The sequence below is a fragment of the Oncorhynchus tshawytscha genome, linkage group LG10 (assembly GCF_018296145.1).
Source record: "Oncorhynchus tshawytscha isolate Ot180627B linkage group LG10, Otsh_v2.0, whole genome shotgun sequence".
Taxonomy (NCBI): Eukaryota; Metazoa; Chordata; class Actinopteri; order Salmoniformes; family Salmonidae; genus Oncorhynchus; species Oncorhynchus tshawytscha.
In genome coordinates, this window is record NC_056438.1 from 73,772,726 (window position 1) to 73,792,122 (window position 19,397).

Here is a 19,397-nt window from a genome sequence, read left to right on the forward strand (position 1 = left end):
TCATCACTGTCAGTCAATGTATGATCATTCAGAAGGCATATCTGATCATCAATATCTAATCATCACTGTCAGTCAATGTATGATCATTCAGAAGGCATATCTGATCATCAATATCTAATCATCACTGTGAGTCAATGTATGATCATTCAGAAGGCATATCTGATCATCAATATCTAATCATCACTGTGAGTCAATGTATGATCATTCAGAAGGCATATCTGATCATCAATATCTAATCATCACTGTCAGTCAATGTATGATCATTCAGAAGGCATATCTGATCATCAATATCTAATCATCACTGTCAGTCAATGTATGATCATTCAGAAGGCATATCTGATCATCAATATCTAATCATAATCATGATCATTCAGAAGGCATATCTGATCATCAATATCTAATCATCAAGTCAATGTATGATCATTCAGAAGGCATATCTGATCATCAATATCTAATCATCACTGTCAGTCAATGTATGATCATTCAGAAGGCATATCTGATCATCAATATCTAATCATCACTGTCAGTCAATGTATGATCATTCAGAAGGCATATCTGATCATCAATATCTAATCATCACTGTGAGTCAATGTATGATCATTCAGAAGGCATATCTGATCATCAATATCTAATCATCACTGTGAGTCAATGTATGATCATTCAGAAGGCATATCTGATCATCACTGTCAGTCAATGTATGATCATTCAGAAGGCATATCTGATCATCAATATCTAATCATCACTGTGAGTCAATGTATGATCATTCAGAAGGCATATCTGATCATCAATATCTAATCATCACTGTGAGTCAATGTATGATCATTCAGAAGGCATATCTGATCATCAATATCTAATCATCACTGTCAGTCAATGTATGATCATTCAGAAGGCATATCTGATCATCAATATCTAATCATCTGAGTCAATGTATGATCATTCAGAAGGCATATCTGATCATCAATATCTAATCATCACTGTGAGTCAATGTATGATCATTCAGAAGGCATATCTGATCATCACTGTGAGTCAATGTATGATCATTCAGAAGGCATATCTGATCATCAATATCTAATCATCACTGTGAGTCAATGTATGATCATTCAGAAGGCATATCTGATCATCACTGTCAGTCAATGTATGATCATTCAGAAGGCATATCTGATCATCAATATCTAATCATCACTGTGAGTCAATGTATGATCATTCAGAAGGCATATCTGATCATCAATATCTAATCATCACTGTGAGTCAATGTATGATCATTCAGAAGGCATATCTGATCATCAATATCTAATCATCACTGTGAGTCAATGTATGATCATTCAGAAGGCATATCTGATCATCAATATCTAATCATCACTGTCAGTCAATGTATGATCATTCAGAAGGCATCAATATGATCATTCAGAAGGCATATCTGATCATCAATATCTAATCATTACTGTCAGTCAATGTATGATCATTCAGAAGGCATATCTGATCATCACTATCTAATCATCACTGGTCAATGTATGATCATTCAGAAGGCATATCTGATCATCAATATCTAATCATCACTGTGAGTCAATGTATGATCATTCAGAAGGCATATCTGATCATCAATATCTAATCATCACTGTCAGTCAATGTATGATCATTCAGAAGGCATATCTGATCATCAATATCTAATCATCACTGTGAGTCAATGTATGATCATTCAGAAGGCATATCTGATCATCAATATCTAATCATCACTGTCAGTCAATGTATGATCATTCAGAAGGCATATCTGATCATCAATATCTAATCATCACTGTCAGTCAATGTATGATCATTCAGAAGGCATATCTGATCATCAATATCTAATCATCACTGTGAGTCAATGTATGATCATTCAGAAGGCATATCTGATCATCAATATCTAATCATCACTGTGAGTCAATGTATGATCATTCAGAAGGCATATCTGATCATCAATATCTAATCATCACTGTCAGTCAATGTATGATCATTCAGAAGGCATATCTGATCATCAATATCTAATCATCACTGTCAGTCAATGTATGATCATTCATATCTGATCATCAATATCTAATCATCACTGTCAGTCAATGTATGATCATTCAGAAGGCATATCTGATCATCAATATCTAATCATCACTGTCAGTCAATGTATGATCATTCAGAAGGCATATCTGATCATCAATATCTAATCATCACTGTCAGTCAATGTATGATCATTCAGAAGGCATATCTGATCATCAATATCTAATCATCACTGTCAGTCAATGTATGATCATTCAGAAGGCATATCTGATCATCAATATCTAATCATCACTGTCAGTCAATGTATGATCATTCAGAAGGCATATCTGATCACTGTTGTAGTGATCAGTGTTTATTAAAAAACACACAGCGCAGCATGAAGAAAAATGGCGCTAACGCTTTATTCATCTCCAACTCGTCACACATTATTAAACACGTACAAAATGGTTTCAAAATGAGCATATATATACCACATCAATAGAGAGAGTTGAGCGATTACAGAGCTTGCAGCGTTACAGGGTTGAAAGGCAGGACGGTGACGGTCTTACTCTCTAGCCTATATCAGGGAATTACATTTTCACAATGTTACAAGATTGGAAAGTCACAAACCCAGATGTTTACACAACACACTTTGCCTCCATGCCCAGCACACTGATATAATTCATATATGTTACTTCATGTATATACACATTTTATGTAAACCAGAGTACGTCCAGCAGACGGGTCATTTTGAGATAGTATAAACATGACTTATTAATATTTCAGTAGAGGATGTCGTGCGTGACCTCCGATCTTAGCTTTACATTCCAGCAAACGGTTTTCCGCGATGCTCCTTTTCCTCCTCTTTCTCGGACTCTGGAGCCGCGGTCTCTGGCGTTACCTCATCTTTCACCTGCGTCTCAGTGGACTCCACTACCTCCTCGTTAGCTACTGAATCTCTCTTTGTCAGCATGCCTGCTTTCTCACTATCCGCTTGGTCAAAGTAATCTTTCATGGCTTGTTCGTATAGCTCATAAGGAAACTGTCCGTTCGCCTGAGATTGGGTGTCGCGTTTGCTGATCGTGCTAGGGTACTCCGTTAATATTTTGGCCGCCAGAAAGGTTGTTATCTCGTCTTCGTCCGCCTCGTCATCGTCATCGGCTTCTCTCCTAAAAGGCATCTTGTTGAGCTCCGACATAAATAAGTTTTCCCTTCGGCCGGACTGAGCTGGGATTTTTGGAGGAGCCGCTGGTGCTGGTGCTGAAACTCTCGCCGGGGCGGGTGGTGCTGAAACCCTGGCCGGGACAGAGACACTTTTGAGCGGCCTCCGACTCACAGGATAGTCGTTGCTGATGGTTTCCATTTCAATGATTTTCAAGAAGTCTTCCTCGTCCATGTCCTCAGGAGCGTTTTTGACTGGCAGTCTCCTGCTGTAGTATCTGATTTTCGGTTTGGTCCTGTAGCGGGAAGAGGCTTGCGAGTGATGTTCTAGTTTTCTGATCTCCTCGGTGATCAGCATATCGATGAGGTCCTCCGGGGGGGTGTGGAGCTTGAGGGAGATCTCTAACAGCTCGTTCAGAGCCTGGGGGTCGACCAGGGGGTGGCGAATCACTCTATGTTTTTGCTCTCCAGCTTGTCTCTTGGCTGTCTCATGTTCACTCATCTCCAGTATCTTCAACAGGTAATAATCCACTAGTTTAGTATCGTCCTCTGGGTCCTCTTTGTCCTGGCTGGCTCTGCGCTGCACCTGCATTCCATTGCCTTCCTCCTCTTCATCCTCGTCATAGTTCTGCTCCAGTGCCCTGTCGAACTCCTCGTGGCTCCCATTTACCACTTCCTCCGTCTCGACCTGCTCCTCTAAAGGAATCCACTCCTCCCCGCCCGCCACATCCTCGTAGGCCAGGTTCCTCAGACTTAATAAATCATCATCATCATCATCAAAGATTCCGCGCTTCTGGCCGTTGGATGTGGATAGTTTCTCCAGCTCTTCGAAGATGGAGCGCAGGTTGGCAAGGCTCTGAGGGGTGTATTGTTCGTCCAGGTCCTCCGTAGCGCGCTTGGCGCTGTCCCTATTCTCCTCGTCCTCGAACATCAGCGGGTACTTCTTGTGTGGCCTCGGGAAGCCACCGTAGGCAGGTGCGTTTACGGGGCTGCCTGTGTTCACCGATTGGTACCTGTGCGTGTGACGTTCGTTCCCCGGCACCACGGGAACGGGTCTGAGGGGACTAGCAGGCTGCTCCTGGAGGGTCCTCAGCAAGGCTCTCACCAGCTGCTCAGCCGGGATGTCTTGCTGCCTCTGGGTCGGCGAGGGAGACTGCCTTTCGGGTGCACCTTCGTCCTGGAGAGAGGCGAGCTGGAGGAGGATGTGGAACTTTTCGACCTCATCATAGTCTCTTGTTGGCTCCTCTCCCTCTCTGCCCCCATCTGTCCGCTGCTTCAGGCTCTCGATGTACTCCAGGGCTTTGATCATGTCTGAGCTGGGCGGGTATGCAGCGGGTTGCCGGTCCTCGGACTCCCCGCCTCGGAGCCTGTGATGGCGGGGGAGGGACGCGCACGCATGGAGGAGGCAGGCGAGAACAACAGTTTTCCCCGTGGATAGCTTGGGGAGTGACAGCATCTTCATATAGCAGAGAGAGAGAGAGAGAGAGAGAGCGAGAGAGACAGCTGAGTTTAACACAATAATATGCCTGCACATTTTTTACATTTTGATCTGAGATTCTATCTTCCAAATTCTTAGAATCTTCTAACTCTTTAAGGAGGTTACCACCACACTCCAATGCAAATTATTCTTTTAATGAAAAATCTGCGTTTCAATTCATGCCGAGTTCATTGACAACCCTTATAAGTGATGAATGCTATGACTCAATGCACAAATGATAAAAAGTAGGTTATAGCGAGAGCAGGATATAATCACCCACCAAGGGAAAGTGGGCTATATTTGTGAATCACTGTTTTTAAATGACTAGACTACATCACAGGATGAGTCACTGCCCGTTGTCAGGGCAACCTTTTTTGCTTGTGGCTGCCTTTCTCCAAACCATCTCGATGAAACACTTTTCTGAAGGATATAATAATAATTCATTCATCTCAATGTTGCCCAATGTCAAAATGCATCAGACTACTTGACATGCATCACAACAACATGCACACAGCTATCAGGCTATCAGTTATTCAAATCAATTCCAAGCCATTGCCGAGATCTGATAAGAGATGAGAACTTGAGAGAAAAAATCTAAACACGGAATGCTGGAAAGCCCACAAATAACTTACAAACATTGTAATCTTTGTTTGAGAAATAAAAGACATGCATGAGTTTGTACCTTTTGGTAAGTAGCTCAGACGACAGTAGTAAACGTGTATAGCATCTCCTCCCAGTCGTAGCGCGAGCGATTCTGTTTTCAGCACCAGGACAGCTCCGGGTGATATATGGCAACACCTGACTCGCGCGTCATCACAGCAGTACGCACGCAATACCCAGCCTTTGGAAATCCATAATACATGATTTAGGCTTATGATATAGCATGCTAAGAAAAGGGAGTGTGCTTAAAATAGAGATGGATATTGTCTGTTTCTAGCTGTATCAATTATTATTCAAGCGCTATTCATAACTCCCTTTGGAAAAGTGGTGGGTTATTTTTGGGCTTGTCCCAATTAGCTTTGTGAAGGCCAATAGTTATCACTGTGACATCAATTCTTACAGCATTTAATTGTATAGCTTCATTTACCACCCTATTCAGATTGCAGTTCTTGTAAATATTAATTAGCTAATGAGGCACACATTTACTCAAGCAGTAAGCAATAGCTTAACCATAAAAACTACACCCATAGAGATCACCTATGTCTGTTGACATCCATTGCAGTGATTTGCATTAGCCTAATGGAATTATCAGAACAATAAGGCGTAACAGGGAGTTATCCTACTCCATCCGTCTCTTGCGGAAGATAAGAGGTTAAAACCACCGGTGATGACTCACGCCCTGAACCCACCACTGAGGAGCCGCAGAATCTTAGTAGCAGTCGCAGTTCTCTGTCTCGCTTATGGTCTGCAGAGAAGAGACGCCGCCGGTGGTAAATGCATCTACTGGCATGGCTCGCGCTCCTCCTGGCATAGTGATTTTTAAAATCGGGCCATTGATCAGGACGCCCATCAAAACACGTCACGGGCAGGTCAGGGACCTGGTGGCACGCAATGTCAACGCCAAAGCAGTGGCAGGCGTTAAATAATAACGCTGCGTATCAACAACATGTCAACAGGCCTACCCAGTTACAGACATTTAATAATATGTATTGGTGGGAATTTATACAAGGAATTTAATACCGCTATTTCAGATACACTGTATATACATTAGTATGTGGACACCCCTTTAAATTAGTGGATTATATTTCAGCCACACCCATTGCTGACAGGTGTATAAAATCGAGTAAACAGCCATGCAATCCCCATAGACAAACATTGGCAGCAGAATGGCCTTACTGAAGAGCTCAATGACTTTCAATGTAGCACCATCCAACAAGTCAGTTCATCAAATTTCTTCCCTGCTAGAGCTGCCCTGGTCAACTGTAAGTGCTGTTATTGTGAAGTGGAAAAGTCTAGGAGCAACAACTGCTCATCCGCAAAGTGGTAGGCCACACAAGCTAACAGAACGGGACCACCGAGTGCTGAAGTGCGTGAAAATCGTTTGTCCTCGGTTGCAACACTCACTACCGAGTTCCAAACAGCCTCTGGAAGCAACGTCAGCACAAGAACTGTTCGTCGGGAGCTTCATGAAATGGGTTTCCATGGCCGAGCAGCCTCACACAACCCTAAGATCACCATTTGCAATGCCAAACGACGGCTGGAGTCGTGTAAAGCTCGCCGCTATTGGACTCTGGAGCAGGAAAAGCTTTCTCTGGAGTGATGAATCACGCTTCACCATTTGAAAGTCCAACAGACAAATCTGGGTTTGACGTAGGCCAGGAAAACGCTACCTACCCAAATGCATAGTGCCAACTGTAAAGTTTGGTGGAGGAAGAATAATGGTCTTGGGCTGTTTTTCATTGTTCAGGCTTGGCCCCTTAGTACTAGTGTAGGGAAATATTATTGCTACAGCATAGAATGACGATTCTGTGTTTACAGCTTGTGGCAACAGTTTAGGGAAGGCCCTTTCCTGTTTCAGCATGAGAATTCCCCCGTGCACAAAGCGAGGTCCATACAGAAATGGTTTGGAAGAATTTGATTGACCTGCACAGAGCCCTGACATCAAACCCGTCTAACAACTTTGGGATGAATTGGAACGCCAACTGCGAGCCAGGCCTAATCGCCCAACATCAGTGCCCAACCTCACTAATGCTCTTGTGGCTGAATGGAAGCAAGTCTCTTCAGCAATGTTCTAACATCTAGTGGAAAGCCTTCCCAGAAGAGTGGAGGCTGTTATAGCAGCAAAGGGGGGACCAACTCCATGTTAACGCCCATGTTCGAGCACGTGTCCACATACTTTTGGTCATGTAGTGTATGGTTTAATGGTATTCACACTTTTATTAATTGAAACCTTAAGGATCCTCATTAAACTCAGCAAATTGAGTCATTTCAATTATATAACCTGCATTGATGCCCAAACCAGAGTACTTCTCGTTGTCCTTCTACCTTCTAAAGTGCTTCAAACTATTCCCTCAGAGCTCAATAAACTCACAGCATTCACTCAGAAGTGCTCTTACAATTCACCCTTGAAATGCCCTCCACACTTCACATAACCATCACATCACATGACTTGCTGTCATTGTGTACAATAACTTGAGCTTTTTACATACCCACCAAGGTTGTAGCCATTCAAGTACCCACTAATTCCTCCCTCCACACGTCCTGAGGTGCTCCACGTTTCACTTGGCTGCTATTGGAGGTGTTTTGCTTTAACATTCCGTCAGCTGACTGTTCTCGAGGGAGAGGGCCTGAAGAGCCTCTCTGACGTGAGCACACAGATTCATTTGCAAGAGTCTCACATGAAGATGTGTGTGTGTGTGTGTGTGTGTGTGTGTGTGTGTGTGTGTGTGTGTGTGTGTGTGTGTGTGTGTGTGTGTGTGTGTGTGTGTGTGTGTGTGTGTGTTTTGCTGTGTGTGTATGTGATGGGCTGTGTTAGTATAATCCTTCTGCATCATCATCACAACCTCTATTGAATAAATATACATTTTAGCCAGAGGAACATGGATCAGGGTCCTGTGGATGAGGAACATAGATCAGGGTCATGTGGATGAGGAACATAGATCAGGGTCCTGTGGATGAGGAACATAGATCAGGGTCATGTGAATGAGGAACATGGATCAGGGTCATGTGGATGAGGAACATAGATCAGGGTCCTGTGGATGAGGAACATAGATCAGGGTCATGTGGATGAGGAACATAGATCAGGGTCATGTGGATGAGGAACATAGATCAGGGGGTCATGTCCTGTGGATGAGGAACATAGATCAGGGTCCTGTGGATGAGGAACATAGATCAGGGTCATGTGGATGAGGAACATAGATCAGGGTCCTGTGGATGAGGAACATAGATCAGGGTCCTGTGGATGAGGAACATAGATCAGGGTCATGTGGATGAGGAACATAGATCAGGGTCCTGTGGATGAGGAACATAGATCAGGGTCCTGTGGATGAGGAACATAGATCAGGGTCCTGTGGATGAGGAACATAGATCAGGGTCATGTGGATGAGGAACATAGATCAGGGTCCTGTGGATGAGGAACATGGATCAGGGTCCTGTGGATGAGGAACATAGATCAGGGTCCTGTGGATGAGGAACATAGATCAGGGTCCTGTGGATGAGGAACATAGATCAGGGTCCTGTGGATGAGGAACATAGATCAGGGTCCTGTGGATGAGGAACATAGATCAGGGTCCTGTGGATGAGAAACATAGATCAGGGTCATTGAACCCTGTGGCACCCCCATAGAGACTGCGTGAGACAATCATTTGAGAAACCAAGGATGTCGAGTCTGCCGATGAGGATGTGGTGATTGACAGAGTCGAAAGCCTTGGCCAGATCAATGAATACGGCTGCACAGTAATGTTTCTTATCGATGGCGGTTAAGATATCGTTTAGGACCTTGAGGGTGGCTGAGGTGCACCCATGACCAGCTCTGAAACCAGATTGCATAGCGGAGAAGGTATGGTGGGATTCAAAATGGTCGGTAATCTGTTTGTTGACTTGGCTTTCAAAGACCTTAGAAAGGCAGGGTAGGATAGATATAGGTCTGTAGCAGTTTGGGTCAAGAGTGTCCCCCCCTTTGAAGAGGGGGATGACCGCAGCTGCTTTCCAATCTTTGGGAATCTCAGACGACATGAAAGAGAGGTTGAACAGGCTAGTAATAGGGGATGCAACAATTTCGGCAGATCATTTTAGAAAGAAAGGGTCCAGATTGTCTAGCCCGGCTGATTTGTAGGGGTCCAGATTTTGCAGCTCTTTCAGAACATCAGCTGACTTGATTTGGGAGAAGGAGAAATGGGGAAGGCTTGGGCGAGTTCCTGTGGGGGGTGCAGTGCTGTTGACAGGGGTAGGGGTAGCCAGGTGGAAAGCATGGCCAGCCGTAGAAAAATGCTTATTGAAATTCTCAATTATAGTGGATTTATCAGTGGTGACAGTGTTTCCTATCTTCAGTGCAGTGGGAAGCTAGGAGGAGGTGTTCTTATTCTCCATGGACTTTACAGTGTCCCAGAACTTGTTTGAGTTATTTGCAGGAAGCAAATTTCTGCTTGAAAAAGCTAGCCTTGGATATTTTCTAACTGCCTGTGTATAATGGTTTCTAGCTTCCCTGAAAAGCTGCATATCACGGGCCTGTTCGATGCTAATGCAGAACGCCATAGGATGTTTTTGTCTTGGTTAAGGGCAGTCAGGTCTGGGGAGAACCAAGGGCTATATCTGTTCATCGATCAGGGTCATGTGGATGAGAAACATCGATCAGGGTCACGTGGATGAGGAACATAGATGAGGATCATGTGGATGAGGAACATAGATCAGGGTCATGTGGATGAGGACCAGAGATCAGGGTCATGTGGATGAGGTAACAGATCAGGGTTATGAGGATGAGGACCAGAGATCAGGGTCATGTGGATGAGGACCAGAGATCAGGGTCATGTGGATGAGGACCAGAGATCAGGGTCATGTGGATGAGGTAATAGATTAGGGTTATGTGGATGAGGACCAGAGATCAGGGTCATGTGGATGAGGTAACAGATCAGGGTTATGAGGATGAGGACCAGAGATCAGGGTCATGTGGAAGAGGTAACAGATCAGGGTTATGAGGATGAGGACCAGAGATCAGGGTTATGAGGATGAGGTAGTAGAGATCAGGGTCATGTGGATGAGGTAACAGATCATGGTTATGAGGATGAGGTAACAGAGATCAGGGTTATGAGGATGAGGTAACAGGGATCAGGGTCATGAGGATGAGGTAACAGAGATCAGGGTTATGAGGATGAGGTAACAGAGATCAGGGTTATGAGGATGAGGTAACATAGATCAGGGCCATGAGGATGTGGTAACAGAGAGATCAGGGTTATGAGGATGAGGTAACAGAGATCAAGGTTATGAGGATGAGGTAACATAGATCAGTGTCATGAGGATGTGGTAACAGAGAGATCAGGGTCATGTGGATGAGGACCAGAGATCAGGGTCATGTGAATGAGGACCAGAGATCAGAGTAATGAGGATGAGGACCAGAGATCAGGGTTATGAGGATGAGGTAGCAGAGATCAGGGTTATGAGGATGAGGTAACAGGGATCAGGGTCATGTGGATGAGGACCAGAGATCAGGGTTATGAGGATAAGGTAACAGATCAGGTTCCTGTGGATGAGGTAACAGAGATCAGGGTTATGTGGATGAGGTAACAGAGATCAGGGTCATGTGGATGAGGACCAGAGATCAGGGTTATGAGGATGAGGTAATAGACATCAGGGTTATGAGGATGAGGTAATAGAGATCAGGGTTATGAGGATGAGGTAACAGAGATCAGTGTTATGTGGATGAGGTAACAGAGATCAGGGTCATGTGGATGAGGACCAGAGATCAGGGTTATGAGGATGTGGTAACAGAGATCAGTGTTATGTGGATGAGGTAACAGAGATCAGGGTCATGTGGATGAGGACCAGAGATCAGGGTTATGAGGATGAGGTAACAGAGATCAGGGTTATGTGGATGAGGTAACAGAGATCAATGTCATGTTCCTCATCTTAATGCAGAGGTTGTGGAGGGCTTTACCTCCCACACCCCTCAAACTCCCCCAGGCTCGGAGTGTTAAAATCGAACAAGTCATCCAGGCCCCCTTGCCAGTCCACTGTCTCTGCCGTCACCTGCAGTTGCAGAAACATTGGTGGCCCCTCCCCCCTTGGCCGCTCAAACACCCCCCTCCTGGACCTCCCCCAGGAATCTCTCCAGCAGCCTAAGAGACGTTATTCCTGTTTGTTGTGCCAGGACTTCCGGGGTTCAGAGATTTGCTCTTGCCCTAGTTTACCTTAGCTGACAAAGCTCCCTCGTACACTTTCAGACTAGTCTCTAGTGCCTGCATATCCTGATCATCCCTGACCATCACAGAAACGTAGTCTGCATTTGCTGACACTGCTATGCCTGTCACCACACCCATGCCTGTCCAGCACACTTCCTGCAGTCTCCTGCGTAGCAGGCCCAAAATAGACTCAATGACTAGTGTATAAAACTGCCCCGATAGAAGGCATGCCCCATCTCACCCAGACTGGCCTTCTGAGCCCCCCTCCCATCTTGACCATACATGACGCCCCAGCATACAACATCTTCACACAGGTCAAAAACAAATCCCAAACCCCAAAACAGACATCACATTAAACAGATACTCATGGTCCACTCTATCAAAAGCCATCTCTTGATCTAAAGAGACCAGTCCAAACGTCACATTAGAACCTCTCGACAAGTCCAACATGTCCCTAATGAAGAACAAGTTGTCCGGGATTGACCTTCCCGGTACACAATATGTTTTGTCCTTGAAGTCCCATTTGGGACTTCAGTATGTTAGAGAGGACCTTGGCAAATATCTTGTAGTCCGCACAGAGCAACGCCACAGGCTCCCAGTTCTTAAGTCCCCTTTTTTGGGCAGGAGAGTCAGAGCCGCCCGACGGCAGCTCATCGGCAACTCTCCTACCCCGATGCACTCACGCGACACGCAAAAGATGTCCAGTCCAATTATTCTCCAGAATATTTTATAAAACTCCACTGGGAGTCCATCGATCCCTGGTGCCGGGGGACATCTGGGTTACGGCCTCTGCCAGTTCATGGGACAACAGAGGAATGTGAATTTCATCCCTCTGTGTCAGAGAGAGCTTAGGGAGTTCTGCAAACAAGACCTGAGCACACATATGATCACACAGTTCTGCCCTGTACAACTCAGTATAAAACTCCACAGTTCACTCCCGCATCTCACCCACCACAGAGGTCACCCACCCATCAGACAGCCGTAGACAATGCATACCCTTGGCTTCACCACTCTGTCTTTCCAAACCAAAGAAGAAGGAGCTGGGAGCATCCATCTCCTTGAGGCATGGAGAACCTAGCTCTTACAAGTGCTCCCTTTGTTTTAACCTGGAGAAAACGGCCCAGGTCACTATGTAATTCAGCTAAATTTTCCTGGAGGCCTACATTGCCTTGCCCCACCATCTCTACCTCCATCTCATCTACGTTCTAGTTCCCACAATACTCTCCTAGCCTCTGAGGATGAGAGAGCTGTATACTGTTGACTTTCCCACATCCCACCATTGACTCAGAGCCTCATACTCCTCTCTTTGCTGCCTCCACCTTTCCCAAAAAGTCTGGAAACCTGAGAAAAAAGTGGCAACTTGTAAGAGCTTTGCATTAAACTTCCAATAGGATGCATGCCGAGGCCCTGGTGAAATAGACAGCCGGGCCATGGTGATGTGGTGATCTGAAAACCCCACTGGTAGAATGGTAGCACCCAACAGTCTATTGCTCTGATTCCTGGACATGTAAAACCTATCAAGTCGGGCTGCACTCACTCTAGCCCCAAATACCTTCACCCATGTTCTGCATTAGCATCAAATAGCCCCCGTGATATGCAACTTTTCAGGGAAGTTATGAACAAATATACACAGGCAGTTAGGAAAGCTAAGGCTAGCTTTATAAAACAGAAAGTTGCATCCTGTAGTACAATCTCAAAAAGGTTCTGGGACACTGTAAAGTCTATGGAGAATAAGAGCACCTCCTCCCAGCTGCCCACTGCTCTGAGGCTAGGAAACACTGTTACCACCAATAAATACACTATAATTGAGAATTTCAATAAGCATTTCTCTACGGCTGGCCATGCTTTCCACCATTAGGCTACCCCTACCCCGGTCAACTGCCCGGCACCCTCCACAGCAACTCACCCAGCCCCCACTATTTCTCCTTCACCCAAATCCAGATAGCTGTTGTTCTGAAAGAGCTGCAAAATCTGGACCCCTACAAATCAGCCGGGCTAGACAATCTGGACCCTTTCTTTCTAAAATTACCTGCCAAAATTGTTGCAACCCCTATTACTAGCCTGTTCAACCTCTCTTTCGTCTCGTCTGAGATTCCCTAAGATTGGAAAGCTGCCGCAGTCATCCCCCTCTTCAAAGGGGGTGACACTCTAGACCCAAACTGCTACAGACCTATAACTATCTTACCCTGTCTTTCTTAGGTCTTCAAAAGCCAAGTTAACAAACAGATTACCAACCATTTCGAATCCCACCGTACCTTCTCCGCTATGAAATCTGGTTTCAGAGCTGGTCATGGGTGCAGCTCAGCCACGCTCAAGGTCCTAAACGATATCATAACCGGCATCGATAAGAGACATTACTGTTCAGCCGTATTCATCAACCTGGCCAAGGCTTTCGACTCTGTCAATCACCATATTCTTATTGGCAGACTCGACAGCATTGGTTTTTCAAATGATTGCCTCACCTGGTTTACCAACTTCTCTGATAGAGTTCAGTGTGTCAAATCGGAGGGCCTGTTGTCCGGAATTCTGGCAGTCTCTATGGGGGTGCTACAGGGTTCAATTCTCGGGCCGACTCTCTTCTCTGTATACATCAATGATGCTGCTCTTGCTGCTGGTGATTCTCTGATCCACCTCTACGCAGACGACACCATTCTGTGTACTTCTGGCCTCTCTTTGGACACTGTGTTAATAACTAACCTCCAGACGAGCTTCAATGCCATACAACTCTCCTTCCGTGGCCTCCAACTGCTCTTAAATACAAGTAAAACTAAATGCATGCTATTCAATCGATCACTGCCTGCACCTGCCCGCCGGTCCAGCATCACTACTCTGGACGGCTCTAACTTAGAATACGTGAACAACTACAAATACCTAGGTGTCTGGTTAGACTGTAAACTCTCCTTCCAGACTCACATTAAGCATCTCCAATCCAAAATTAAATCTAGAATCGGCTTCCTATATCGCAACAAAGCATCCTTCACTCATGCTGCCAAACATACCCTCGTAAAACTGACCATCCTACCGATCCTCGACTTCGGCAATGTCATCTATAAAATAGCCTCCAACACTCTACTCAACAAATTGGATGCAGTCTATCACAGTGCCATCTGTTTTGTCACCAAAGCCCCATACACTAACCACCACTACTACCTTTACGCTCTCGTTGGTTGGCCCTCGCTTCAAAATTATGGCCAAACCCACTGGCTACAGATTATCTACAAGTCTCTGCTAGGTAAAGCTTGCCTTATCTCAGCTCACTGGTCACCATAGCAGCACCCACTCGTCGCACGTGCTCCAGCAGGTACAGTGGGGAGAACAAGTATTTGATACACTGCCGATTTTGCAGGTTTTCCTACTTACAAAGCATGTAGTGGTCTGTACTTTTTTTTAATCATAGGTACACTTCAACTGTGAGAGACGGAATCTAAAACAAAAATCCAGAAAATCACATTGTATGATTTTTAAGTAATTAATTTGCATTTTATTGCATGACATAAGTATTTGATACATCAGAAAAGCAGATCCTACCATTCCAGTGTTTAATTGCTATATTGTAATTACTTCACCACCATGGCCTATTTATTGCCTTAACTCCATTATCTTACCTCATTTGCACTCACTGTATATAGACTTTTTGTTTTCTTTTTCTACTGTATTATTGACTATGTTTTGTTTATTCCATGTGTAACTCTGTGTTGTTGTATGTGTCGAATTGCTATGCTTTATCTTGGCCAGGTTGCAGTTGCAAATGAGAACTTGTTCTCAACTTGCTTACCTGGTTAAATAAAGGTGAAATAAAAATTAAATAAATGTATACGGTCTTGTGTTGGGAAGTCTAGTTCTCCAAACATCCACTAGGTCAAACTGATTAATGATTAATGATGTCCCTTAGCACTCCCACTGACCCAGAATGAGGCTGTCTTCTGTCTTTAGTAAAAATCCATTGTACAGTTTCAGTCCCCACCGACCACCAGAGTCTTCTCAGGCACTACCTGTGAGAGTTCCTGTCTAATACACCCAAACAGATGCCCCCCCTCTCTCCCTGTGTTAGGTGCATGCACATTTATAAGGACAAAACCCATGCTGTTAATTTCTGCTTTTACAACAAGCAGCCTACCCCTACACACCTATTTTGAGGAGCAAATTTTTACAGACAGCCCCGGTGCAAAAAGGACTGCCACTCCTGCACTAAGATTTGTACCATGGCTCAATTTACTTGCCCATTTCCACCAGAGCCCCCAATCAACTTCATTCACCACATCACTGCGTCTCCTGCAGAAATAACACCTGTACTTTTTTTGTTTTACATATTCACCCAAAACACTCCTCTTTCCCGCATTTCTGGTCCCATTTATATTGAGCGAACCTACCCAAAGAGTCTCCATAAGAAGTGGAAGAAAAGCCAGCAAAGAAAGAGACCAATAGCAAAGCTCAAAAAGCCCCAGTGCCAGAGAGAAATTATTCATCTAAACAGTGTCTGAAGGTAGACCCTTACGCACTGTTGTGACCCACTTCCTCAACCTAAACCGTTTCCTGGGTGATTTTTCGTAGCATGCTGTACTGATCTTACAAACTTTCTCAGATCAGAAAAAAAAGCCTCAAGATGAACTTTTTCCACCTTTTCCCACCTTTTCCACTGGCTGTCAGCTCCGGGCCCATTGAAGAGGAGTCTGAAGAAAAGGCCTCCTCATCATCCTCTTCCTCAGACTCACTTTCCTCCTCCTCATCTCTATCTCCCATTCTGACCACCTGCCCTTCCTCTCTGGTCAGTTCCCCCCCCAGCACCAGGTAGAGGTTCCTTGGGGCCTTTACTACACCAGCCTCTCCCCTCCCACCTCCTTTCTCCCCCTTTTTCCCTGACACCCTCCCCCCCACCTACACTTTCTTCTCCTCATCCCTAGAATTTCCATCTACATCACCATTTTGACTTGACACCCTACACCACCATCCATAACCCCCCAGCCTCATCTACCCCACCATCTATCTCTTACACTTCCCCATCTATAACCTCTCCTCATCCACCAGAATAACCTGACTAGACCCAGCCTCATCTACATCACCATCTATAACCTGACTAGACCCAGTCTCATCTACCCCACCATCTATAGCATGACTAGAACCAGCCTCATCTACACCACCATCTACCCCACCATCTATAAGACTAGACCCAGCCTCATCTACACCACCATCTATAGCCTGACTAGACCCAGCCTCATCTACACCACCTTCCATAGCCTGACTAGACCCAGCCTCATATACACCACCTCATCTACACCACCATCTATAGCATGACTAGACCCCATCTACACCACCAACATGACTAGACCCAGCCTCATCTGACTAGACCACCCATCTCCATCTATTACATGACTAGACCCAGCCTCATCTACACCACCATCTATAGCCTGACTAGACCCAGCCTCATCTACACCACCTTCCATAGCCTGACTAGACCCAGCCTCATATACACCACCCTCCATAACATGACTAGACCCAGCCTCATCTACACCACCCTCCATAACATGACTAGACCCAGCCTCATCTACACTACCATCTATAACCTGACTAGACCCAGACTCATCTACACCACCATCTATAACAAGACTAGACCCAACCTCATCTACACCACCATCTATAGCATGACTACACCCAGTCTCATCTACACCACCATCTATAGCATGACTAGACCCAGTCTCATCTACACCACCATCTATAGCATGACTAGACCCAGTCTCATCTACACCACCATCTATAGCATGACTAGACCCAGCCTCATCTACACCACCATCTATTACAAGACTAGACCCAGCCTCATCTACCCCACCATCTATAAGCTCTTTCCTGAGGACACGAAAACCTCTAGCAAACTTACCAAAACGACTCAGCTCTTTCCTGAGGACACGAAAACCTCTAGCAAACTTACCAAAACGACTCAGCTCTTTCCTGAGGACACGAAAACCTCTAGCAAACTTACCAAAATGACTCAGCACTTTCCTGAGGACACGAAAACCTCTAGCAAACTTACCAAAATGACTCAGCTCTTTCCTGAGGACACAAAAACCGCTAGCAAACTTACCAAAACGACTCAGCTCTTTCCTGAGGACACGAAAACCGCTAGCAAACTTACCAAAACGACTCAGCTCTTTCCTGAGGACACGAAAACCTCTAGCAAACTTACCAAAACGACTCAGCACTTTCCTGAGGACACGAAAACCTCTAGCAAACTTACCAAAACAAGTCAGCTCTTTCCTGAGGACACGAAAACTGCTAGCAAACTTACCAAAACGACTCAGCTCTTTCCTGAGGACACGTAAACCTCTAGCAAACTTACCAAAACAACTCAGCTCTTTCCTGATTTGATCATCCGTAATAAACGCAGGCAAATTTGTAACTACCACCCTTGTCGAAGGGGTTGAAAGAGGTGAAATTGGCACCAACACACCCCTTACAAATATTACACTAACAATCAGCCTACCAACCAAATTTGCTCTTTTCATGAACACGACAACAGCTTTGTTAATTCTAGAAGCAGAATGTATAAATTCAGCTCCTACCTGTTCACCGACCGCGAGCAGAACCTCCTCCACCTTAACTCCATTCTCAGGAACACACCTGAATCCATGTATCGACAGCGTCTCCTCCGCGCTAGGCTGAGAAGCCATCGCGCACACCACATCTTCAAAACCCCAGGAAACTTACTCTGTCCTCTATCACCCTAACTTTGAAAAAACTGTGGATACCGCTAAAACAAATATTTCATTAACCCTCCACCATAGAAAAATAAAATTGAATGAGACACAGAGAGAGAGACAGAGAGAGAGACAGAGAGAGAGACAGAGAGATGCCAGCGAGGTGTGGGGTCCACACAAAACAAGATTTCATCAAATGGGACAAACACCCCATTGAAACTCTGCATGCAGAGTTCTGTACGATGCTACTACATGTCCAGAGGAAAACTTCAAACAATGCATGCAGGGCAGAATTAGGCCAATATCCACTAATAATAAAAACTCAAAAAAGAGCAATTAAGTTTAGGAAACATCTAAAGTAGAGTGACCCCTCTCATATCATTACCAAGCCCTGCAATGCCAAGAGCTGAGAAAAGAAAAGAGTGTCCTCATCCAGCTGGTCCTGGGGCTGAGTTCACAAACCTGTTCTACAAACATACTGAAGCCTCAGGACCAGAACATCCAATCAATCAGAATAAACCAAATTGCAACACAGTCAAAACAAAACTACATTGCTTAAAACACGAGCACAAGCACAAAGCAAAATGCAGTGCTATCTGGCCCTAAATCGACTGTACACCGTGGCTAAGTATTTGACTAAGGTTACTGATCAAAACCTTAGAAAAACCTTGACAAAGCACAGGCCCACTATGACCGTCTCTGACATGGCTAGCTTGTCATCAGTGGACCACTAAATATAAAACAGTCAGACGGTTGCTGTGATGTGTTGTGTATGTTTGTGCATCGTAACAGATGCAGCTGACTGAGTGTGTGTGGGAGGGAATGCTCTGTTTGGGGATTTTCTGGACACAGTCATTGTGTCTTATAAAAGGCGTTAAAATCTTGAAAAGGGGAGCTGAATGATAATGTGTTGAAGAGAAGGGGAAATCTGTCTAGCACTCTGTTGTTATTGTAGGGGAGCAGTTTAATACAAGGAAAGTTGTCCAACTGAAATGTGTCTTCTGCATTTAACCCAACTCCTCTGAATCAGAGAGGTGTGGGGGGCTGCCTTAATCAACATCATCTGGGGAACAGTGGGTTAACTTGCTCAGGGGAAGAACAACATATTTTTACCTTGTCGGCTCGGGGATTCGAGCCAGCAACCTTCTGGTATGCTAGCCTAACGCTCTAACCACTAGGCTACCTGCCACTCCAGGACTCTGGGAGGACTCTGGGATGGCAGGGTCTCTCCTA

At 45.0% G+C, this 19,397-nt stretch overlaps 1 protein-coding gene across 1 annotated transcript; it reads right to left on the reverse strand.

The window, feature by feature from the left end:
* Positions 1 to 2,402: 2,402 nt before the first annotated feature.
* Positions 2,403 to 5,454, reverse strand: LOC112238934 (secretogranin-2). The gene is made up of 2 exons (XM_024407462.2): positions 5,325 to 5,454; positions 2,403 to 4,621 (listed from the first exon to the last, which is right to left on the reverse strand). Exon 2 carries the CDS (start codon positions 4,619 to 4,621, stop codon positions 2,825 to 2,827), a length of 1,797 nt encoding a protein of 598 aa, XP_024263230.1. The 5' UTR covers positions 5,325 to 5,454; the 3' UTR covers positions 2,403 to 2,824.
* Between the last annotated feature and the right edge of the window lie 13,943 nt (positions 5,455 to 19,397).

Coding starts and splice junctions, on each gene's coding strand:
- LOC112238934 (XM_024407462.2), bottom strand. CDS start 4,621: ATGCTGTCACTCCCCAAGCTATCCACGGGGAAAACTGTTGTTCTCGCC.